Here is a 25647-nt window from a genome sequence, read left to right on the forward strand (position 1 = left end):
AAAATTGCAGGTGTTTTGTTTGACTCTGAAGTAATTTGTAGTTAAGAAATACTACTGTAGAGGTACTTTTGATCTGTCAATAAGTAATCGGTGTTGCACATCAACGTAATAATACATTTTTGCTATTGCTACAACCTGTTTTACCTGAGACAAGTTGATTTGTGGACTTGCACTCATACCCAGGGTGAGAAATTGTAACTGACATTACTTTCCAAATTTAGATTTCCATACTTGCCTATCTCGGTGTCAAAAAAGAAACAAGATCCAGTCTGTGGGCAGAATGAGCACAGCTTGAAATACCACTCCATCTCAGCAGAGACCTTTGATGTCTGATGTTCTTTAATGAAACATCTCACTCACATCACAGCACCCTATTAAATCCCACTCATACAGGGAGACAGGTAAAGAGTGAGAGTAAGAAAGCCAGATCAGGAGACCGCTGACCTTTATGTGCATGCGTGGGAGAGAGTGTGTCTTTAAGAAGTAGAAAAAGAAGGGAATAAAACACCACTGACATCAGACACACCATGAGTTCAAGCCAGAAAAAAAAATCTGATTTCAAAACCACTTTATTGCAGGTCTTCGTTATATAAAACATATCTAGTTACATCACAGCTTGTTTTGTGTACAGTGTGCACTAAAGTATGAAGAGTCAAAATTAAATTAACTTTATCATACACTAAAAAACAGTATCCGTGCCTGCAGACAGTAATGCACACAGTGCAATAGTCTGATAAACAGCCGTCGCCTAACTGGACCCATGAAAAGAAGGCAGCTAAGCAAGGCAATAGAAAGAAGCCCTAATGTGATAACACACAATAGCACATATCCCAGTAAGTGCACAGTGGTGGTTTTATCCCAATAAAATTCCCAGACAAAGTTGCAAAAACCTTTTTTTTTTTTAAAACTACATCTAATAGTTTAACCAACAAGTAATGTGTGACGTTACCATCTCTTTGTTTTTAGTTGTGAGCACTTGAGCAGCCAGCTGCATAGAGCCAACATGAAAGAGCGCTTGTTCTCACATCAACTACTTTATAACTGTTGGAAAGTAGCATCATTTATGGTTTTACAAGATTTTGCTCTGATTTGGTCTGTTTCAAAGTTGATGCTTGACTCTTTCTTTGCTTAAAGAGTGCTTAAGTTTCTACGTGACAACAGCAGCTAAGATGGCGAGCTAATTCATTTAGCATCAGATTGATAATCTGAAAAGATAGCAAGCGTTAACCTTTGACTCTGGATATGACAGTTAATCAAAATACAATTGTAAGCGCACAGAAATTGGACCAAACACCAGGAAAAGCATTGGTGGAAAAATGTAAATAAAGGTTTAAAAAGTTTAACTTGGATTCAACTTCCATGGCTTGTTACCTTTTTAGATTCCATCACAAAATTAAAAGGGATTTAATGTTGTTTTATATTATCTTCTTGAAATTATACCGTATGAACATTACATACACAAAATTAATGCTCGTTAATGACAAATAACGTTAAATCAAGCTTTTTAAAAGCTAAAATGTTTGTGTTTTAAGAGGTCTGACAGAAAAAAGGTACCGATTATTGCATTAGTTACATTTGTGCATTTGGTCATCTATAAAAATTTCTCACAAGACATCCTGCACATATTTCTCTGTGGTCTAAAATATTGGACATGATACAACCATCAATCTCTGAGTAAAAAGTTTAGCGTATAGTTGCTATAGTTTGTAACTGGTTGCAAAGAGGGCAACCAAGAGCTTTTTAGCTGTGATTTTCTTTGGTTGCAAGCCTGTACTTTTCATGAAGGATGCCAGCTTTTTTAAATAAATATTAACTCACTGCTAGCCAAGCAGCAAAACTCGCAAAAGTGCAAAGCAAACCAGAAACAAAATATTTGCCTTCATAGTAAAAGTGCCTCAGTGCTACAGCAAACACATTTAATTAAGTGCAGATTTTCTTTACAAGGTCAACAGCTTCAATTTCGGTTCGTATCATACTTTTAACGGCCTTACTACCGCTTGGAGAGTAGTTGGCAAACTTGCATAATCCATGGAAATTACCGGTGAACGAGGCAATCTTCTACCTATCAAAGCACTGCTAAGGAGGTTTTGTCCAGCTGGTCAGGGATTACATATCTTCCCTAGTGACTGGTGGTTTCCAGGGAGTCACTAACTGATCTCTAGGTCTGTGTGACTAAGGCTTTATTCACTTGACCCTATGTTGTAACCATAATTGTCACACATCCAAAATGGGGGACAAACAAACAAACAAACAAACTCCAATCTGAAGCATCTCAACTATGGCGAGACACCATCTGTAAAATGGCAGCTATGAGGTAATAAAATCCAAATGATCATCATCACTGGCATCTTCACACACACACGCACAAATCCTGAAGGACCTGCAGAAAACCCACTTTTACTTTAATCACATATACATGGACCCTCATGTATTATTACCATACACACAGTTTTATATAATCACTGTAAAAATAGAAGCTTCTTCTTATTTGCTGCCGACCGTTCTCCGGGGATATCAAGACCAGCTTGACCTCAAACAAAAAAAAAAAAGAAAGAAAAAAAAAAGGAAAAAGCTGAACAAGACAAATTTCAAAGCAAAGCAATACATTATCTCTAATGATGTTAACAATGGATAATTTTAGCTAATCCCAGGTGATGATTAAACTGTTGGTAGTTTAGCCAGAGACGAGCAGAACTCAGAGCCACAGGTGCAGCGCAGCGGTGCTCAGACACACCAAATCACTTAGCAACCACTTTGCCTTATCACCCAGCAGTCACCAGGGTCCTGTTAGTGTATTAGCAGGGTACTCAGTCCTTTTCATTAGTGCCCCTGGCTCATATCTGCTTCCACCTGGGTCACAGATGAAATGATTTTTTTCCCCTTCTCCCCCTAAAAGGAGAGATTTGTTTTTTTGCTACTTTTTTCTCTACTCTTTTCAGTTTATCAGTGTACTTCACAGGGATTATTCTTCATCCTTCTTACAGAGCTGCATCTCCTTGGCTCTCTGTCCATGCTGTGTAGGGAGAAATCCCATTTATATTCTCCTTCATGGCAGGGTAAAGACCTTCTGGGATAGTTAAGTCCAGTTTCATCTGTTTGTGCGTGTGTCTGTGTGTGTGTGGACTCCCCTGCTTCAGATCCTTTGAGCTTAGACATCTTAATTTTCCAAAAAGTACAAATACAAAACCTGACATTTTGGGTTTCAATGTGGCAGCAGTAGGCACATCATATATCTGCTTACTTCAAGCTCTATGAGGCAATTTTGTACCTGAAAAGCCCCAAATGTCAAAGGGAAAATGACTCGTTGACTTGAAAACATGAAATGAAATGAATGAAACTTTTCCATCCTCTTAATGGGATGCTGAAGTGCTTTTTACCCTTGCATTTTTCAACACCTTTAAATTTCATTCCCTTTTTTTTTTTTTGCAAGGATAGGAGGCAAGGAGACATCAGCATTTAGGATTTAAACTGATATGACGAATGCGTTTTTCCAGGAAACTTTGCCAAGTTCAACTAAGTTGTTTTTGAACAGCTAAATGTCCTGTTCAGCTCTCAATCCACTGACTAGTCTGTGATTGGCTCCAAGGCACTGAGGGTACACGGGTCGTCCGACACACACTGCTGCTGCTGCTGTTCCTCAATACCACGGGCAAACAGCCTGATCAACTGGCACTGGACACTGCAGAGATAAAGACACACACAAAATGCACCATTTAGCCTGAATAACAAACCATCAACTTAACGACTATGTTCTTTTCTGTGAGACTTTACTGCCCATGTGGCCGCAGAAGCAACGGAACGGCACCCCTGTGTTAGGACTCGACACGCAAACTTGAAAGTGACAGTTTGAGACGCAGACACCTTTAAAGTGCCGCCTATAACTGATGGAGTATATGCACAGAAAAAAAGCTGTAAAATGGCCGGTGTGTTGTACAGTCTTAATAACTACCTGTGCCTTTTTCTCCTAAATGATACCTATATTTATGTCAGAACACCTGCTGTTTTCTTGGAGGCGTAAGCAGCAGTTAATATAATGGTTTATCTCTAGATTCTATTTGCAATGAAATGAAAACACAAAATCAAGCAGAGGCATCTTCAGGTTGTAATTACATAAAAAGGTATCTTAGCTTGTTTGTAAGCATTTGTCTTTATCACAGTTGTGCCTTGAGTTTAACTTTTGCTAAAGATCTACTTCCTACATCGCACTCTTTTTTTCCCCCCTCCAACTTTCCTTCCGTCGCACCCGGGCTATTACCATTTATTATCCAAGCAGCACTCTGGCTGGCTCACTCCGAGAACGATTAGTGGCGAGGAAGAGGCAATAAAAGGACGGACTTCTGCTTTAATTAAAGGGGAGTAGCCTTTTAACATGGGGAGGGCCGTTAAATTAGCAACATTACAGCGCCATGCATCATTGGCAAAGTACAATGGAGCATGAAATAAATGATGCGTCAAGCGGTGCCACGCCGGCTGTATAGAGATCTGATAGTGGGGAAAGCTGAAGTGTGGACAGGGCCAGAATAATGAGGGGGGCTAATTCCATTGAGTTGCCAAGATTGTACAGCGGGGAACAGTGAAAGACTCTCCTGACCAGAAACTATTGGACACTAGTGGTGCTAATGGCACTGCTGCTCTCGCTTCTGTCTCGCCACACAGGAGGACATCTTTATCACCAGCCCTTCTCTTATATTGACAATTTAGCTACACACAGAGCATTGTTGTTGTTGTTAGATCTTTAAATCCTCTACATGTTTTTTCCTGCTTTTTCTTTCCAAATTCAAGTTTTCTCATATAACTCCTTAGCATCCAGCACACCACTCGAATCCTCTTTTTTTTTTTAAGCCAAATAGTAAAACTGTAGATTTGGGCATTATAGTTTCTTTGCTAAAAACACTTCCTTTTGCCTGTACATCTAACCCTAGATGGGTCACTGATAGATATTAAAAGTTTGGATAGCTTGTAGCCAAGCTAGCATTGCCCTGCGAACATGTTATCAGCCTAATAAGGCTTCGGTCACTTAGGCCAGCGGGCCATGGACCGGTACTGGTCCGCAAGTCGTTTGGTCCCAGGCCACGAGTGTTGAGGCTCAGGTGTGAAATTTATGGTTTTCAGGGTTTTTTCGTTATTTTTGATCGTTTTTATCGTTAACTCAGTTTCCCTGGGTCTTTTCCCTTGTGCTATGAATACATTTTCTTTCTTTTGGTACCGGTACTGGTTTTACTTTGTTGTATTTATCCGCAACTCCTTAAAGGCCAGCTCGTGAAAATATTGTGGCGCAAAAAGGGTTGGGGGCCGCTGACTTAAGCCTGGAGCCCAGTTGGTAAGTCCCTGGCAATCTCCGCTAACTAGGTGTTATCGGATGTGCATTCCCCAATCAGTTTTCTACTTGTCGAGTAGTTTGGTATCTTCCATGTTAACTAAAGTGACTGCAGAAAACTCCAGAAACCACTTGCAAACAGTTGAGGAAAACTCTCACGACTGATGGTTGCTAACTGGTCTCCATGCCTGTGTGACTAGAACCTAAGGTCCATGTTCAGCATCCTAAAACTCAGTCCACTTAAGCTGTCATCACTTTGTCAGTGGCAGCTGCTCTTTAGAGGACATTTCAGGATCTCGTTAGATAGGTAACCCTTTTGTATATTGCCCACCCTGTAATTTGCCAGTCTAAGGTATCCTTTGCTTGCACTGTTAGACACTTCTAGGTCTCTGGTCATCAGTCTGCTGATCTGTTCTGGCATGTAACCATGCTAATGTTTAACAATTCTCACTAAAAACAGTTATCTAAGGCTGATCTGAATGTCTCGATCTTTGATGGCTAAAATCCAGGATTCACCAAAGTCATTGGGATCAAGGAACATGCATATCTGAACAGCTTTTCACAGCCATCTACCCAGTACCTTTAGGTGTTTCAAAGCCATACACGACCAAGGCGAAAAGTCACAGTCACCCAAGTCTACAGGCTTTTTCCTACGATTTCAGTTTAGATCAAAGCAGCGGCTAAAAGTTGTACATCTGAGTTTTACTTCAGTGCACTGTGAATACAGAGTTGTCAGGCATACAGAACATAATCTGTTTCTACTTACGCTTTAAGACATAATACTCAGGAACATTTGGGGCAATTTAAGCCAAGATTACAGCTTAATACCCAAACGGAAAGTCTTTACCACAAATATCCAGCCATGATGATGCAATAGGTATGAGCCCTGCACGTATTTCAATACTTCTTCCATTATACTGCTCCTACAATATTATGTGCTTCAATTCAGAACCATTTGCCAGTCGTCATCTATGCCGAGTGATGCAGGCCCGTCTTTACCGCTCCGCCGCACAGAGTTCATCTTTAGTGACAAGCTTCATAAGACAGTAAAAAGAAGTTATCGAGGTTTGCTCCTCTTTACCAGGCAAAGTAGAGTTTAAAAGCATTAAAATGTCTAATATATGAGCAAAACATTCATCACAACTTATAAATAAAAAAGCATTTTATTGTTTTTCCAGTGTTGGTTTCCCCAAGTTTGAGAGATTTCTTTTCTTTTTTCATTTTTTTAAACACCTTAGTCTATTCCAGGCAATTTCACATGTTCACTGCAGTCACCAAGCGTTTCTATAAATCACCCAGAGGATCTTATACGAGTATGCAAATATGCATCTAAGTAGACCATGTAACTGTACCGAAAGTCTTCCTTTTGGGGTTTAACCTCTTACCACAGAGGTTTCTTTGGTCCGGATATTCCCAGGTATTTAACCCCTAGTGGGATTTTCCCCTTGGAGGTGGTCCTCAGAGTTACTGACCCACCTTGTAATCATTTGAGTCTTGGAAGGGGTGTCAACATTATAGGTGCCAAATGCAGTATTTCTACAAGTCAGACCTTGGTTGAATCTCTTATGATGCCTCGTAGTGTACGTCGCACAATTGTCTGTGCAGTCACACATGATTCTGTTGTCATTTACCTGACTTGAATGGCAACCTCAGGCAGGATCTCCCCATCGCAGCTCCAGCTGCCAAGGGGAGTGCTGTAGCCAGTCTTTGTTGCAGGCTCGCTCAGGTCTTCCAGTGAAACCAGTATGTGGCGCTCTGGCTCGAAGCGAAACTTCCTCACCCGGTGGACCTCTACAAAAGGGTGGTCGAACTGGGGGAGAAAGGCAGAGACACATGAGAAATGATGAAAGGGGAGAAGACGGACAGATAAGATGGATAAAGGAACAGATGTTCTCACAGATGCTGCAGATGTTATGCTCACCTGAAAAGGTTTCAAAGTGAGCAGCTTGAGAGCCGACACAAGAGCTCATCTTTGTTTTAGTGCTCGACTAAATCAACGTCACAAGGAAATAAGACGTACTGAACAGTGAGGATGGAAAACAGCATTTTAGAAAAGAATTTCTAATTAGAATTTCCTCATAATAAGTGTCTCCACCAAATTTTGAACTACAGCTCAATATATCATGTATAAATGCTTGTCTAACAACAATAAATGAATGATTAACCCTTGATTATGGGGAACGGAGCCTTCAGTCGCTCTGCTCCTTGGCTCTGGAAATCTCTTCCTCCAGCAATAAGAAATATAAACTCTCTTCCCGCATTTAAGTCACAGCTCAAAACACATCTGTTCAAACTGGCTTATTCGCTTTAGTGCTGATTTTGTCTGTTGTCAAGTTCTGTTTTGCAATTTTAACTTATTTTATGTATTTTATGACTATTGCTCCTTTTATTAATTTTGGGTTTTTGAAAGGTGACCTCAAAAAATATGTATTACTATTACTACTACTATTATTACTACTTCTATTATTACTGTTATTACTATTATTACTGTTATTACTATTATTACTGTTATTACTATTATTACTGTTATTACTACTACAGTTATTACTATTACTATTATTACTACTACTGTTATTACTACTACTGTTATTACTATTATTACTATTATTACTACTACTGTTATTACTACTACTGTTATTACTGTTGCTGTTGTTGTTGTTAAAGTTTCACAGAGCAAGCACATCTACTATCACATGTCCCGTTTTTTCTAACACATGATAACATTATAGCCATAATGATTTACTGACATTATATTGGAAGTTAAAAAACAATGCCATGAACAATCTTAAGCTGTTTCACTACACAACCATCTGTAACCATAACAACTGTTAAACACTGTTACAGTACATCATAAAGAAATCCTCATAACTCCTGTCTACAGTGATCAAAATTTATTCAACATTCATTAACAGAACACTAAACAGACAAAGAAACGCTTATGACACATTAGCCTGGTCGTTCAAAGAGGTTGTAGAGACCTTGCATATGTGGGGCATCCACACTTTTCCCCACATTCACTGCAGCTCAGGTGCTGTTATAATATTATGGATATGCCAGTCACGCGTATGATCGTCGTTTTAATCTCAGTTTGCTCAAAATAACGGCAACTAGTTCATGTTTTGGACAGTTTAGTCAGGTTCTTGTGCTTGCAGGCACACCTCTTGTAGCGATAAGGCATCTTCTGACCTCTGCATGACCTCATTTTGTGCACCATATTTCCCCAGTCATACAGGAAGCTGTTTGCACTTCACTGACTGTTAGATTTGTGTTGTGCTGTCATTTTTTCCCCACCTGCTCATTTCTTTATGCGTACTATAAGACACACGCTCCCTGTCATTCTTCATTTCCATTTGCTGTGCAAATGTACAAACCACTCATATGCAACACAGACCCCAGGAAACAATGCCGCTGTTGTGTTGTACATTATCATTGTCATTATTATTAAATCCTTTATTTGAACAGTCTCACTGATATTGCAATTAAAAACTGTACTTTATGAGTGATCACAAATTAAGAACAACGTTGAAATATCCCAGAGACTGCTTTGTTTTCCTCAATTACAGCAAAGTATTTAAATCCAGTTTTTTCAAGTTCGGCATGAATAACACGTACAGCTCAAGTTAAAGAGTCCTGTGACCTGATATTCTAAGCACCGTCTTTAAATTTGATTAAGGAGCAGAGGCAAACAGGCAGTCTTTGCAGCAGGGCCTTGTAAATAAACATGATAGAGAGGACCCTTCCTTTTCCATACACGATGCCACAGCGAGTAAAAAAAGAATCGCCTGTAATAAATCGTGATGGACTGTGACACACAGAATCGAGGCTTCCAGGTGGATAAGAAGCATGCATACAAACAATATCACCGTAATCAAGTGCAGACAAAACAGTGGATTGTACACTGATCTTACGACCTGCGAATGAGAAACAGGATTCGTTTCTGTATAAAAACCCATGAAAGGCCCTTTATGCTGTTTCACTTTTCTAAAATACCCCTGTGATCTTTCAAAGCCCAGCAGGTGCCCATCACTGCAGGAACCCGGGCAAGTGTGGTAGTGGGAACGCAGACGGGTCCCATGACTTTGTCGAGGTCCTCGTTGATTTCTGTCTACACTGCCCCATAAAATATACACAGACATTTTTATTGATGTCAGAACAGGTCAAACAATATGTAAGGGTTAACTGGCGGGCATTTAAATCTACTGGAAAACCAAAACTTGTTTCCTGAAGATTTCTATAACTGATGGATCCATCAGGAGAAACTTGGAGTTCACCATCTAGTTCAACATGCATACTGGAGGAGCTGGGGATCAAACCACTGACAATCTGATTGGCAGGTGCCCCATTCAGGGCAGGGACAGCTCAGTAGGTAGAGTGGTGGCCCCATGATTGGAAGGTCGGGGGTTCAAATCCACTGAACGGCTACCCTGAGCAAGATACCGCCCCTACACACTGCTCCCCGGGCGCTTAATTGCTGCCCACTGCTTCACTGAGTGAATGGGTTAAATGCAGAGAGGAATTTCCCCACGGGGATCAATAAAGTATACATTATTATTATTCTAACACCTGAGCCACAGCCCCATCCAGTGATCAGAGAATCCCATTTTCCTAAAAAATTACACTTAAATTTAGTTTACAGGCTCCTTGTGTGTAGAGTAAATATTGTATTTTTCCTACTGTCTTCTTAAGGAACGTCCTTATATCAACACGTGGGCCTTTTTTCCTTCTTTTTCCAGTGACAGATGTAAACAGGCAAAAGGGAGAGATGCGGGTCAGATAACATGCAAGTGCATGAAAACTGTGAACACTGGAGGAGTGAAGGAAAAGAAAAAAGAAAGATGAAAAGAAATTATTTTGTCAAAAATCCCCTTTCATCTCCGTCAGTGTTGCAGAAAGCGCACGGACAGAGCTGAACCTATTTTCTTAAACTTCACAGGGTGCCACTTTCTCTCTAAACTCCTCTCTGTTTTGCCTTGCTTTCTTTCTGTACCTTCCTCCCCTCTCTTTCTGACCCTCTCTCATCCTGAAAGTGGAGTGAAAGCCATTTATTTCACATCAGACCCGCTTTATGACTGCAGCCGCTTTGCATTCATGCTGGATGGTCTGCCTAAAAGGCTTTCTGACAAGGCCATGAATACGCTTAGTGGCTTCTCACTCCTTGTTTCTCTCTGCTTGGCTGGACAGTGATGCTGATATTAGCTGAACTCTGACGCAAAGTCCCGATCACCCTACTCATACTCGTCTCCTGTTCTGTGCCGCAAGTAAAGCGGCAAAGACAGCCTAGAGATGCAGCATGTCATCATTTTTCGTTGCCATTATCACATTCAGACATCTGCGATTCCTGGAAGGTGGTTAACGAGACTTCTTTTCTTTTCCTGTGACAAGTGAGTGTGTAATATAAAACAAGCTTTAAACAGCAATGCTAGCTTATTGAGCTCAAATAGCCAGGGCTAACATGCTAATATTTAGAAGGAATAATTTCCAGCTTCATGTAGGATCTTTAATTTAGTTTTACTGTCATTTGGTGTGAAATGGTGAAAAAGAACACATGTATATTACTAAAATATCTCTGAAACATACTTCTATGTCAACATCTACTTACTATGATGATCGTAGCGCGTGTGTGTGTGTGTGTGTGTGTGTGTGTGTGTGTGTGTGTGTGTGTGTGTGTATATATGTACCTGTATGTACCCGTACCTCCTTAACCCTTTAAGACCTACCATAGAACCAAGTCCGCCAGAGCTTATATTATATTTTTACATGCTGTGGAGCCATTTTTGGGAGCATTTCAAGTTGCTATACATCAATACAACCATTACAGCCTAGATTTTAATAATATGTATGTATTAAGTGCATAGTAATTACATAAATTGCAAAAAAGTGCATTAAACTACAAAAAAATTGAAAATCGTTTTTGTTTTTTTAACATATATTTCTAGTTAGAGAAATTTAAGAGGCTTATCCCTCAAAACTGTAAATACAAAAAAGTTGCACAAAATAGTTTCCCACCAAAGGAAATTTTTTTTGAGAGTCTTCATAGTTTTATTTTTGAAATACACCAATTTTTATATACTGCAGGAAAAACGAAAATAAATTTATAATGCAAATTTGCAAAAAAGCAGCATATGCATCAAAATAAACTATTTCTAGCAGTGCAATTTGGACATGCGATAGTTCGTGCTGATGGACGTAGGAAGTGTTATGAACAGCTGATAGGATGAGCAAAGCGTGTTTCTGGAATATTATGTTTTTGTTGCTGCAAGTGCTTTTTATGCAGTTTTTGCAAAGCTATATGTGGAAGGAAACTGACCTAGGACAAGCTGATGGCATAAGATGTAAGTACAACTCCTCCGGTTTCATATGCAAAAAAAATTATTGCGCTAGCTCAGGTGGTTGCAGCGCTACCGGAATTAAAATTTCCCTTATGTGCCATTCAATGTGTGTTGCCCATATGCAACACACTCGAATTTAGTTCGAGTTATCACTAAACACAGAATTTAAAACATTCTGTGTAATCATGTAAAACAAACCAGTTGCTTGATTTGCAAACATTAAAAGGGAGGGAAATGTTGAAAACTGCTAAATAAACATCATGTATCATTTCATTAATAATTAAAACTAAATGAAAATTCTGTTTGTTTTGTACCTTTACTTTGTAAAAGTGATTTAATGATCCGTGAATAAAAACGGAGCAGCATTAGTTGCACAGTCATTCAAACTGTGAATTCCCCAGCTCATGGAATAATAATGGTCATCTTATTAGTACCATATATTCAATGTTTTTAATGATAATTATTTTTTTAAATTAAGACACTGTGGTACTCTTGGTAATAGTGGTATTTGATTATAATTGATAGTTGCTGATTGTTTGGAAAAGTTGCTGATTGACAAATAAATATTCATTAGTTACATTGTTTGTTGTTGAAAACAGAAACAAAGAGCGACTTCCCCATTTGGGAAATTGGGACAATCGAGGATCGCGCTACCGTTTGCTAATTAGACAAAGACAAATCGGAGGTAATAGATAAACAGAACCAAACTGTGTCCCATTGCTAATATCTTGCTTTTGACTCTCAGCGTTTGGATTATAGCATTCAGGGGAAATCCTCAGCAGTCAAAGTCATTTTAATGCCTACATTCAGCAGCATTGCCAGTGAAGGCTGGTAATTTTATGTTGTGCATGCACATTTCTCTGAGTCATCTAGATGCTAAAATATTTAATTGGGACTGGAGACACGCTTCGTGTCACTCGGAGCGGCGAAATCTTTCCCTTTGCTTGATAATTTCACTGTAACAGCACCCGCCTCTGCGCTCTGCTCTGAATACCATTTTCTTTACTTTATCATCATCGAAATGTTTGCCTTTCTGTGCCGCTGTATAATGTCAACTTTAAAACTGGAAATCTATCAAATCGTCAAATCAAACCGCATCACGGAGATAATATTTTACCTTTGTGATTTAAATATCGGGGCACAACTGAAAAGGAAAATCTGACATTTAGAAATCGCCTCAGGATGCCGGCTTGGGCTACAAACACTGGAAATTCACACTTTTACCAAGGCAGCCGGTGCAGATAAAATTACTTGAGATCCCTCTGAATGGGATAAACTTCCTGTGGTCCTTCCTGAGGTAATAATTACTAATCACTAGACTACCCCTGGTAATACTTGTACTATCCTGTGAGGGCATTAGTCTGGTATGAGCCTGCTCTCCCATACAGTGTATCCCTGATGCAGCGATTACCGGTGCCTCTCTGGACTAGGGTGGAGGTTATTTATGATACGTGGGAAGGCATAAGGGCTCAGGCATTTGAACTAAAGTGAACCAGAGTTGAGAAATTGAGCAGAGTCAGCAAAGGGAGGTGCTAGCACAGCAAGTGGGCAAACTCTTCCTTCTGCTTACTCGATTACAGGCTCAACACTCTCAATCCATCTGTGCACAGACTGGAAAGTCATCATGTTGAACTCGATGCTGTGCGTAGTGTTTAACGCGATGATTGACAGAGGACTGCTTCACTGTTATCTGAAGATTCCTTCTGTTATCCCTGCTGGATCCGAATTGCATGCTTTTCCATTCAGTACGATTATGCACAGCATGCCCCGCGCTTTACATTTATCGACAGTTTAGGCATATTAGGGGAAAAGCATCTTAACTGCTGCATGCCTATTAGGTAATAGCAAGTGCGTTGAGATTTGATTGCACACAGCGCAGCTGCGTACGCCTACCTGATCGTCTTTGTTGGTGTGTCGAAGAAGGTGTTTGAAGAAGTCCAGGCGGGAGCAGTTCCTCACCAGGATCAGGTCCGCATTGCCGTCAGCGAGGTGGGCGAAGGGTGACAGGCCTTTTGGACTTCGAGGACAAGCGCAGCTCATGTTGGCTGCGTTAATGGCAATAAACTTTCCATGGATCTCATTCCAGTCACTGCTGTCATCTGAAACCAACATCAGTACATTTAGGTTTACAAGTAAGAACAGACTAGATGAGGTGAAGTCATTCATACACAGATGTTACTCCACAAGCTGCAGTTCATCAGATGGCCACTTGAGGCTGGCTCCAAAGGTGAGTCAATCCACACAGACTGATGTTAAAGTGCACAACATTAGCTATAAAAAGAACGTCTTTGCAGCCCGTTTACATACACTTTTCCCCTTCTTAACATCTTTAAGGCAGTGTATTTTTTTTTTAATGACCCACCTGTTTGGATTTAGTTTGGGGTGTAGCCACTTTGACCGTCACGTGTGTCAACAGAAGATTAAACTGTTTCAGCAGTCTGTTGCTCAGCGCTAACTAAAAGATATGTGCGTCTGCGAAGTGCACCTATACAGTTTATGGTTGCAGTTTGCAAGCCAACTTGGAAGTCAGCAAATATGGTGCTTTCCAGCTTAAACTTGTGCAGTTAAGAAATCAAAGGTTACAGTTGATGCATGTGTTATATATAAGTGTGTTAGGTGTTACGTGCGGTCTGATTTCAAAACTGTGGGCACAAAACAGCTTCAGCTGCAAATTGTTCTGTGGCACTTGCAAAGTAAACTTACATGTAAACACTATTAAATTGTGCGATTACTGTTGTTTTGCATTACCTGTAATGCAAAACAACCATAATTACCCTTTTGTGATCATAAGAGGCACGCAACCCAAACAGTACTTTTCACTTTAAACACACCTTTGCAGAAGAGTTCAGTTTCATATCAATGCAGCGGAGAGATATACTGCCTTTAACTCAGAGTTACGTGAACGTTACGCATGGCAGTCTTCTCCAATGAAGTTTGGACACCTAAGCATAAATTCGTCCAAATTCCAAATTTCCAGAATTACTCCTGGAATTATTTTGGTAGAGCGTGCAGGAGATGGGCCACTTCTCCTCTCCAGCTCCTCACCTGACACACCTGCTCCATTTCCACACAAGCGCAACTGGACATCAAATAGGTTTACACACTAGGAAGCTGGCATTTGTTGTGTTTGAAAAGAATCTTTGCTAGCAAGGTCAACAGTGAGTTCAGCGAGTTTCCTTCAGTTGCACATGTCTAACTTTTGATTGCTGGATGTCAGCATCTTTTTCCTTAAAACCTTTAAAAACTTGACTTGGTTTCCAGTATTCCATATTAGGTTGCCAAATGTGTAGTAATCCATTGCACTGCTGAACCAGACTACAGAGCTCCAAGCTGCCGGTGCTGTATGCTCCAAATAACCACACTCACTTTTATTTAAGTGCACTCCACTTGGAATTAAATGTGTCATGTTGATGGAGGGGAATGGTGAGTTAGCAGCAAAAAACTAAAAAAATCAAGAGGTGGTGAATGAGAAAAAAAAAAGACTTTTTTCACAACCCCGCCTCAAGCGGTCGAAGGTAATCTTTTAAAAGTGTGAGGTTATCAGTTTGCTTTTGTCCATTTGTGCTTTTGCTTAACTTCTTCTGCTGTCTCTGCAATATTCAAACTCCTCCGTGTGACATTGAGACTCTTAAACGAGCAAACCTTGAGCTGAAGAGATTTTAAGTTCACTGAAACTTTACCTGCAATTCGGCTGCAGCTCTGCCACATTTGCAAAAAACTCCACATTTTATTTCGTTTTGGAGAATTCTGAAAACCTCAAGCTATGTACTTGTACAACTGAGATAAGGGATGAAAAAAACAACCCTCATTGAGCTTGATGTCTGGCTCGTCCAGAAGGGTCCATTATCAAGCTGAAATGAATAATCTGTGCACCATCAGGTATGTGGGTTTTGAAATATTTTCTGCATTTTGCTAAGTCTTTATGAGTCCTGGGGTTAAGCTCCAAGCTTGTCACAGAGCAATAGTGATGCTGATGAGGGTCCATTAAGATCCAGATGTCTTGGCAGCCGTTCTCAGTGCAGCTACCCCGCTGACTGAGCCAAGATAGAAACTTCCCCGCCGACACCAATCTACCAAGGCTGCGAGTCTATCGCTACGAAACGCAATTAAGCACGACGAGGTAAGGGTCAACAAAAGAAAGAGGAAGTCGTACAAAGGTGGAAGGCTGACGGGTTAACCGCGAGTTTGCTCGTTATGATTAAATGGCGCGCGTGGCCTCCCAAACCGCGAATGACAGACGCGATGGTTGCACTTCACAAATCACCACTCTGTTCCTCCGAGATTAGTGGCTGTTTACTTGTGCGATGGCGTATCAAAGACACAGTGCTATCACCCACGGGACCGCCGGTGTCTGTCACCAGGGTGATAGTCGCTGCAGCAAGCTGGAAAAAAGTGATCACAGACATCCAAATTAGCATCTGACTGCTCCGCGAGCACCTCAGAGGGAAAATTATGTGATCTCGGAAAGCAAAACGATTCATTACCCACCCCCCCAACACACACAGACACACACGCACACACGTTGCAAAAGCAAACTTACAGAGGTGATAACGCGAACCAATGATAACAAGCCCACCGAGGCTACTTTAAAACAACAGTATTCTAATTGGAAAGCAGTGATGTAAAAGTTAAAGAACAACAACAAGACATCCAACGGTGGACTGTAGGCTCTGCGTTTGGAGAATGTTTCCAAATGAGTGTTTGCTTTTGCAGGAGAGGCTGGCTCATTTGCAGTGAGGGAGTGTGTCTTGCCTCATTGATTTAGCAGTTGTCTGAGATTTCCCTCACCAGAGAAGAAGACAGGAAGAAGGAAAAAAAGCACAAAACAAACAGCAGCAGTGGCGTGAGGCATAAGCCCCCCGTCAGTGCTGCCAGAGCCAAATTTCGCTCTGATTAGTGGAAACTGGTCCCACGGCCTGCACAGATACACAAACAGGTTGCGCTTGCTTTTATATTTAAAACAGGCGAAAAATAAAAAAATATAAACACAAACACTCCAGAGGAGCCCTGAGTGCCAGATAGCCAAGAGAAGATACTGCTGAATTTAACATCCTGACACTAATTAGAGAACGCACAGATCATCTGCAGCTCAGAGTACACACTAACACACACTAACACAGGAGTCAGTATTTCATCTGGCTCCAGAGGGCTTCTGCTGCGGTGTCGCGGTTTTGAGAGTGTTGGGGGTAATAAAGTGTGTGTGTACGTGTGCAAATGGTCAAAGGGAGAGCAGGAGGTGGCTGTCGTCCTCGGTCCTGTGCAGACAGAAAGAGTCCGACTGGGAACATGTAGCCTCGCAAAGTAGGCGCGAGGGCTGGTTGCTGGAGATTCGGTAAATCAATAGGTTAAAAAGGGGAAAAAAAAGAAAAAAAGAAGGCGGCTCCAGGGGGGGCATAACAGGGGAGCTATGCACTGTCACTAAAAATCACTTTACGTTTTCTCATCAATAACTCATCAAGAATCTCATCAAGAATTTTGCCAGGAAGAAGAAAAAGGAGAAGAAAAAAAATCAACCCAACAGAAAACCCAGGAGCGAAATGTTGCGAGGGAGAAGATGATGCGCTTATTTACACTCAGTCCACCTCACGTACTTAATCTTTCGCAGAAAAAGAGAGAAAAATGCAAATCTTCCCCTGTTTTATGTGTACGACTTCAAGGGAAAAGACAGCCAGCGTGGGATCGTCTCCTCTCCTTTACCCCCTTCTTCTCCCATCTCTATTCTTAAAACTACAGCCTGTAAAAATACTCATTTTCACATGTATCAGAAGCCTGGCAATGGTTTCAAACTAGACAAACAAGCAGATAACGAGGTAGAGAAATGAGAAATGCACTTTTTTCCTGTGTGATTAAGGCGCATTTCTAGTAATAAACCCGAACCCGTACCTTTGCCTGGCTTTTCCTTCTCCTCCGACACGTTGCTGTGCGTGTCTTTTGATGAGCGGTTGTGCTGACAGATGCTGCACCTGAAATATCAGTGAGACTTTGATTAAAACATCAGTCTCCCTGCTGACATTTCAAACTTTAACAAGCCTAAATGATGCATTTGACAGGAATGCATTCGGTCCATCTAAAACCTGGCTCGGCTTATGAGTCTAAAGCCTTTTGTAGCTCGGTCATGTCACATTTTATGCTACAATAAGTTGACGAGTTACACAGTGATGGCACTTTTTGGAAAAGGATGAAACTTTCCCCGAAAACCCGAAATAAAGCGATAGCTTTTTATTTACCCGGATCGACACTGCAGCTTGTCCCTCGGATTCCCCACGTCGTCCTCGGCGGGGAGGAAAGAGACGGTGCCCTCGTAGTAGTTGTGGCTCAGAAAGGTTTTCACACCTGGAAAGGAAACACAGTCAGTGTGAGTGCAGAATCCAAATGTGCCAGTGTGTTTTATTTTGTTGTGCTTAATTTCAACCTGAACTCTTTTTTAAAGGTTTTACTAGAAAAACAAAAATAAAACACAACACATCTGCACGCATCACTAGGCAGTTTGTCAGATTTGTCTCCCACAGGGAAATTGCCGCAACGCTTGGAAAACATGAGATGCTCTGCAGAAAACGAAAACCCCGCCCCGTTGGTACATGAAACCTAGTTCAGAGGTCACAGGAATGTGTTGATCATCATGGTTTATGAATTTCAAGTTTGTGAAACTTCCACACAATCATCCAGATTCCTCTGCTGGATGACACAACCCCAAGTGGATTTGTTCTTCTTCCCTGGGATCAAACCAGCTTTCACTTGTTAGGCAAGTATGTAACCCCCTACCCCGCAGAAAAAAGCTTATTGCATTCATATTATTTATTAATTGCACAATGTCCTTTCTTCTGTAACTTCATTTTGATTTTCTGTAGTTGTAAAGGTTTTGCACTCCCTCACAGCATAAGGCACTCACAGTGCTCCTGTGGCACTTTTACTTTAACTATGCTGTTTATTTATTGTAGGCTGCGCTACCTTTTATTCTTTGTCCTGCTATTATTTCCCTTGTGGGTTCAGTTGTCTACCTATACCAACTACCTGTCCACCCATTCATCCACCCGTCTGTCTCTTATTGCATCACCATATCAAATGCTGGCACTGTGTCCGAGCAAATATGCAAAGGGTGTTGTTTGGTCTTTGCTGCTACCGCATGCAGAGTTGTGTCAATATTTACAGTTTATTATATACTCCTCCTACAAGTGATCACATTACACCTGTAAGGATGCTGTGTTAAACGTGAACACAATAAAGGTGTTATTGTTATTTTTAAACAGGGCTAAACGTAAGTGATTTAACTTTGGTCAAGTTTGGATGCTATCTTAGCCTTCTTCTGTCCACTTGCGCTGTGCGATTTTACGATAATCCTCAAACGGCAAAAGAGCAAACATCAAGCTCTCTTTCAAATTAACCTGAATTTTTGCTTGGAGGATCATTGTTGGTGAGAGCCGGGCCTACATCTACATCTAAGCACTTTTCAGCAGTTCACAGTGGAATGGTCCACAGTTTCCAAGCCCAAAGGTAGCCCGAATCACTTCCATGTGAGTCCTCCTGCTCCTTGAAATTGAAAATCAATGACCATTCTGACACACAGCACACATCACAGGCACCAAGTACACTGGGACATAACATGACTAGAGAACATTTTGATCACACCTCATTTTTTTGTGTCTACCTGCAACCAGGAAGTGTAAATTAAAGTAAAAAGATGAGTTTAAATTTATGGATTTCTATTTTGGATAAGTGGAGCTCAATTTTTGTGGATGAAAATTGCTTATTTCTGCTCAGCTGGCTCTAGTTTAGTTTCCCATCTGTCATCATAGCGTTGAAGCTTAGACAAAAAGAAAAAAGTAACAATAATATGTAGAGGTTTCTGCAGACCATCTCATCTAATCGTGGTGTTAGGAAAACTGTTGATGCTGCTGCTGATGTCTGGACCCTTTACAAAGCCAGCAAGCCCTGGGATGAACTCCAGGTTAAATCTTTTTTTAAACAATTAATTGTGAGATTGATAGCGTTTAAGAACAGTGAGCCAAGAGTTAAAAATAAAAGGTTAAGTGATGTAGGCAGATTTTAGAAAACTGATGGCCCACATACCTGCCAGGTCGTATCTGGCAGGGCCAAGCCATCTGTTCCTCTCACTGTCTGAAAGCACATCTCCATAGAAGCCGTAGCCAAGCAATGAGACCGAGTATCTGAGAAAGACGTCATTGTGATGAACTGAACACACATCCATTGGCTGCGAATCACCTGTTGAGATAGTCAAACAAACAAAAAAGCACAAAAAATAACATGAATATGAAACTAAAATTAGTCTAATCTTTCAAAGGTTGTTGGTTCTTGTAAGATTTTCATATTCTTCTAGCAATTTCCACTCACCCACAACGATGTGTAAAGCAGAAGTAACTGGATCGTTGGTTCCCACTGTAGCAAAGCAGATACAGTCAGTAGACCCTGTTGGGTTACGGAAACAAAGATACGCTCCGGTTAAAGAAATAAAAATGACATACTTCTTTAATTTACCAGAAGGTTATATCCTCTCTTTGTTAGTCTGGGTTTTTAAAAATGTGGATACATCTAATCAGTGGCTCTGGAGTGTAGTGGTTTATACAATCAACTAATAAGTCAACGGTCCCTTTCCTGCTAATTATGCTTATATTTAATGATGAAAAAAGCACATCTTATTCTTTCTGCTTTGTTTGTTTTTTAATGTGCCAGCACTGGTTTGGCTATTTGATGCATTTCAGCAGAGATGTAACGAGTAAAGTAAGGGATTACTATTGCAAAAACGGTAATTAGATTACCGTTACTTTCCCGTAGGAACGCTGCGTTACTAAAACCGTTAATTTTTTTGCGAGAATGTCTCATGACAGTGACGTACGCGAGTGCAACGTTCGTGACAACAGCTGTGTGCAGATCAACAATGGATCATATATCCAGTGCGGGAGAGAGTATGAGCGTGCAGCGTTTAAAGCGTGGAAGTACTGACCTTACTTTGAGTTTGACTCCATAAAAAGTGTCAAAAACATTAGTGTCCGCTGTGCGTGGGAAGAAAACTTCTTTTTACAGCGAAAAAAACCCCCTAAACTTCCGAGCAAGCACCGAGTAGCTACGACGTAATGGGAAACTCACAGAGAAACTCGCGGATTCTTCCACTGACCGCTGCGCACACCTGCACCAGGGTAAACCTCCGCCTACCCCACTCCTGCTTTACAGGTGAAAATAGAGCAACAGGACCGCTGAGTCTTTGACTTTATTTCTTTTCTGCTGTGTTTTACTTGCATCTATTTGAAAGAGTGAGTGTAAACACACAAAAAAATAATTATTTTATGTGCTGGAATGTGCAGAAAATAGGTTTAAATGTTAAACAAATTTCTTCCAGTCAGAGAATGGTGCATATAATTTAATTTTTGCTTGATGCATAAAGTTAAAAGATTAAAACTAATAAAACAAGTTTTAAAAAGAGACTTTTCCATTTGATTACATTTTGTATGATGGATGATGCAGAAAAAGTAGAATTGGGCTGAAAGATCTATCACTTTATCACCTATTCAGGTTGTAAATCGTGTTTTTAAAAAGTAACTAAGTAATTAATTACTTTTGAAAATAAGTAATCAGTAAAGTAACGGGATTACTTTTTGGGGGAAGTAATCAGTAATTAGTTACTGATTACTTTTTTCAAGTAACTTGACCAACACTGCATCTCAGTAACTGTCACCATGTATTCACAGGTACATACTGAAAGGCCTTTTTCCTTTTAAATCCATGTCTTCCTCCTTAAGACAGGAAGTGGAGCAGATACATGATATTTTCCTGTCTTCAACTCTCAGTAAATGTAAAGCTTGCAATATACACTTAGGATATGTGATGGGTACTCTGTCATGAACGCCTTCCAGCTAATCAGAAGAGACTGTGCTTAGCAGCTTAGCAGACACTGTTGGCACTTAAGTTTTCCAAGATGCTGATAGTGTGTGTAAAACATACTCTCATAAATTAAATCAGTCCTTACACATCATAAGCAGGGTCACGTCTCTCAAATCTTTGACCGAGTGAAGGGAATTTAGTTGAATAATTTCACTAGACGGAAGCAAGGAGACATCGTAGTCATAAAGTTAACTGATCGGATAGCTCCAGGCTCCAGACTATCATCAGCTCTCTTCAAGCAACAAATGAGGGATAAGAGGCATCCCCGCTTTGTGAGAAATGTTGAGTTTGACATTAAATCTTTCAACTTGAGAGGTAATCAGCCAGTATCTCTCTTTCTGCACCACATGGTGTAATTTCAGACCTATCTGCCCTACTTTGATCATCCTCAAGTGGTAATATAGACCTACTGCCACTGATGAAAGACAGAGAGCGCGAGCAAGAGAGCAAAGAGAGGAGAGTGAAATCTAACCAGTGATGTTTCGAGCTGGCTCACAGAAGCGTGACAGGGAAGATCAGGCCTGTCATTCAGTAGCGGACACACAGATGAGTATGAAGATGAGCTCCCTCTCTTGCTTTTTCTGACTTTCTATGAATATCACTTATCTGGCCTTTGCTTCTTCCCCTCCGAGCTTCATAATCACATCCGAAACACTTTCCGATTGCTCCTGACAGCCCTGCACTGCCTGCTATTTTGCTGAGCATAAAAAAAGGTGACATGTGCCATTTCAGTCTTCTAAAGCTACTCCGTAAAAGCCAGCTGACTTTGAATGAATATAACTGCTGCACACAGATCTTCAATGATGTTTAGTGCTCAGATCTTCAATGTTTTATTCCCCTTAAGTTGCTCAACCACAATAGCTTGCTGGCATATTCTGAGGAGAGAGCATAAACTGTCACAAGGCAAATCCTCAGTGGAGATGCTCCATTTTTTATCTGTGTTTCCCCTAAAACTGTCTTGCCAGTAAAATCATCTCAGCAGTTAGATCATCTTTGTCTCTGGGAAAACAATGGACGCTAGATGCTTTTAAGAGCTGCTCCAAAAAGGATATTTTAGCCGTTTCAATCCTCAGTACATGAATATATTCATGGCTGCACTGGCAGTATCTTAAAAACAGCCTCAAACCAAAAAAAGCAGACCTTTGATTTAAAATATTTGTTTTTTAATCAAAATTGTCTGATTTGTGTTACCTGAAAATGTTTCCAGTAGCAAAGAAAACTAAATGAACAAATTAAGTGTTCAGTTGAGATTAGGGCTGCCACAAACGATTATTTTGATAGTCGACTAGTCACAGATTATTTTTGCGATTAGTCGACTAATCAGATCATCATCCATTGGACATACAACGTACAGCTTATTGCACCAGCAGCATCTGCTCTTATATAACTATCATTAGCTTACAGCTTTAAGTGTTTAAGGTATGTGCTAACTAAAAGTAAAGACAAGATGAGAGTTTATTAAATGTTAATGAAATTTGCAGATTGTTTCAGTGGAGTTTAATCTGCTTGACGTTTGTTCAGCTGTGTAAAAACTATAACTTTAATCTCAGCCAAACCGATTTACTCAGGAACAAATAAAATACTGTAAAAAGCCAAACAATAACATTTTTAAGTTATCTAAGTGACTTATATATGTTTAACCTGAGTAGCGAAAGACTGCGGTGGGTTTGAAAACGATCCGGTGTTCTCACGGGCTCTAGTTAGCCTTGCCCCCGGCTAGCTATCGAGCTAGTGGGTAACAGACATCTCCGAAAACATCGGAGCGCTTTTGAAAATATGTGGTGTCTTGATAAACTGAGCAGATATTTGAGGTTTATACAGTAACATTCTCGCCTGAAAATATGTTAAATGTTTATTTTGTGACCCAGAAAGAATAATAAGAGTAATATTAAAACTAACTAGCTGCCGCCATTGTTGGAGACTGAGCTGGGCTGCGCTATGAATTCTGGGACACAGCTTCTTCTTCTTCGGGGTTTAACGGCAGCTGGCATCCTTGTACATGCAGTGCTGCCATCTTCTGTTTCAGTCCGTTATTACACTCTTAAATCCTACTACTTATTCCTGCGTCTTTTGTGATCTTACAAAGCTTCAAACGAAGCGTCGACTATTAAATCAGTCGTCGACGATTTTGATAGTCGACGTAATCGTGACTAGTCGACTAATTGTGGCAGCCCTAGTTGAGATAGATGGTGACACCCAACTGTAGTTAATCAGTTCATACTACAGTTATCACAATAAAGCAGCAGTGTCCCATCAGGGCAAGCAAGGGAAGGACTGCTTGTCCAGTGAAATCTATAAATAGTCATCAGTTAAAACTCAAGTAAATTCAATCTCTAGTCTTTCATCTCAAACAGTGTTCTGTCTCATAAGTTTGCCCTTTTGCATCCACTGTTTAAATTACTGCCATGTTGTTGGGCTTTTGTCTCAGGAAGCAGGATTAACTCTGCTTAATTCTGATTTCACTTGAATCTGTATTATATGTACATTTCATGGGTGTGTCCACTTCCTGGTGTTAAAGGGCTGGAGCTGAGCAGGCTGAGAGACCAGCAACTTTTTCTGGTTGTTCTGTTGCACATTAAGGATAAACCTCTAGTCCAGTGGTTACCAAACTTTTTTTGCTAGGCCCCCCCTTTGTTTTACAAGAAAAATGTTCGCGCACGCGCGCGCGCACGCACCCGCGCGCACAAACATCCTCCAACCACGCACACCCATATTTTGCTCCATTGCGGTTTATTTCACACCTCAAACATTTAGTAAACAATTAAGCAAATACAAGTAATCTGCAATAAATTACAAGTAGTAATAAAATAAACTACTAACTCTTTTACGCTACGTCCGCACCTACACGGGTATTTTTGAAAACGCAGCTGTTTCGTCCACACGTAAACGGCGTTTGGAATCACCGAAAACTGAGATTTTTTTAAAACTCCTTTTTTGCGTTTACGTGTGGATGAAGAATACAGAGTTCGTCACGCAAAGGTATGTGCCTTTTTTCACGTCACGCTGTGCGCCACGTTATTGTTTACATGAGATGAATTGCAGAATGACAGACAGAGACGAAATACTGTTAATCTGACTATCTTCAGGTTTTACACGCTTACATATAAACACGCAGTTACTGTCCCTCCATTTAGAAAGGCAGAGGCTCACGGTGTAGTTATTTTACGTGAAGTTGTTTTTTTCCTGTTTAATAATATTCAACATTGCTATCAATACATTTTTCAAAAAATGCCTCTCTGTGCAAAATAGGTTTAAAAACATAAACAGCTGTGGGATACTGTTTGTTCGTGATTTGAACAGGGGGAACAAATCGTGGCAGGATCAGCCTGATATTATTTGTATCCCACTGTAACTTTACTGTATAAAGAGCTAACATCTCCAAAATGTCAGGAGTAGTTAGTTGGTTTGGAAACATATTCAGCTATGCTTCATCTCCTGCTTTGCGTTTGTGTGGACGCACACAAAAGACTAGCAAGACAAACTGCTCGTCTCTGGTCCCCGCGGGCTGAGATCAGTTATGATCTATGCATTTATTACAGTAACAAACAAGTTTCCTCTCATTAACCACTGACATGTTTGATGTAGAGGATTTAGAAAACTTTTTTTTATTAACAGGCAGGTTGACCAGATGCAGGCTTCAAGTACACTTTTAGATTTAGTAACTCTGAAATCACTTAGTTGACTGAACGACAGTTAAGTGTAACCAGCTGTTTAACTAATTTTTCATTAATATTTTTAATCCTTCAGTAGATACTGACAGTTAACCATGTCACCCAATGCTCAAGCCTTTTTTTTCTTTAGCTGTTTTGTTATTTATATATTTCAATATACTTTAACAGCAGTTGTGTTTTTCTGAACTTATTACACATAACGTCCTTGGGGATTATTAAAGTATTCTGATTCTTATTAGAGATATGAGGTCCTCACAGGAAACCACTACAAACACTTTTTATAGAATATAATGCATTACTACCATTAAACAGTATGTAAAGCATTACGCTGAACTTAACCTTACACACCTGCAGCAATAATAAAATCCATATAACAGTCATGGGGAACATTTTTCTGCAGTATAACAATGGTTATGTTCAGTACTTTACAGTTTTA

At 40.3% G+C, this 25647-nt stretch overlaps 1 protein-coding gene across 1 annotated transcript in view; it reads right to left on the reverse strand.

Annotated features, from left to right (window-relative positions):
- Positions 1 to 557: 557 nt before the first annotated feature.
- The window catches only part of cerk (ceramide kinase), a 51109-nt gene continuing 26019 nt past the window's right edge, over positions 558 to 25647 (reverse strand). The window contains exons 7-13 of the mRNA XM_006780557.3: positions 19996 to 20070; positions 19714 to 19866; positions 17874 to 17979; positions 17530 to 17609; positions 13540 to 13745; positions 6949 to 7127; positions 558 to 3679 (exon numbers count right to left, since the gene is read on the reverse strand). Coding sequence (XP_006780620.2) covers positions 3565 to 3679; positions 6949 to 7127; positions 13540 to 13745; positions 17530 to 17609; positions 17874 to 17979; positions 19714 to 19866; positions 19996 to 20070 — 914 coding nt within the window. The 3' untranslated portion in view covers positions 558 to 3564. The remainder of the gene's footprint in view (positions 3680 to 6948; positions 7128 to 13539; positions 13746 to 17529; positions 17610 to 17873; positions 17980 to 19713; positions 19867 to 19995; positions 20071 to 25647) is intronic.

The sequence above is a fragment of the Neolamprologus brichardi genome, chromosome 17 (assembly GCF_056152115.1).
Source record: "Neolamprologus brichardi isolate AB-2024 chromosome 17, ASM5615211v1, whole genome shotgun sequence".
Classification (NCBI taxonomy): Eukaryota; Metazoa; Chordata; class Actinopteri; order Cichliformes; family Cichlidae; genus Neolamprologus; species Neolamprologus brichardi.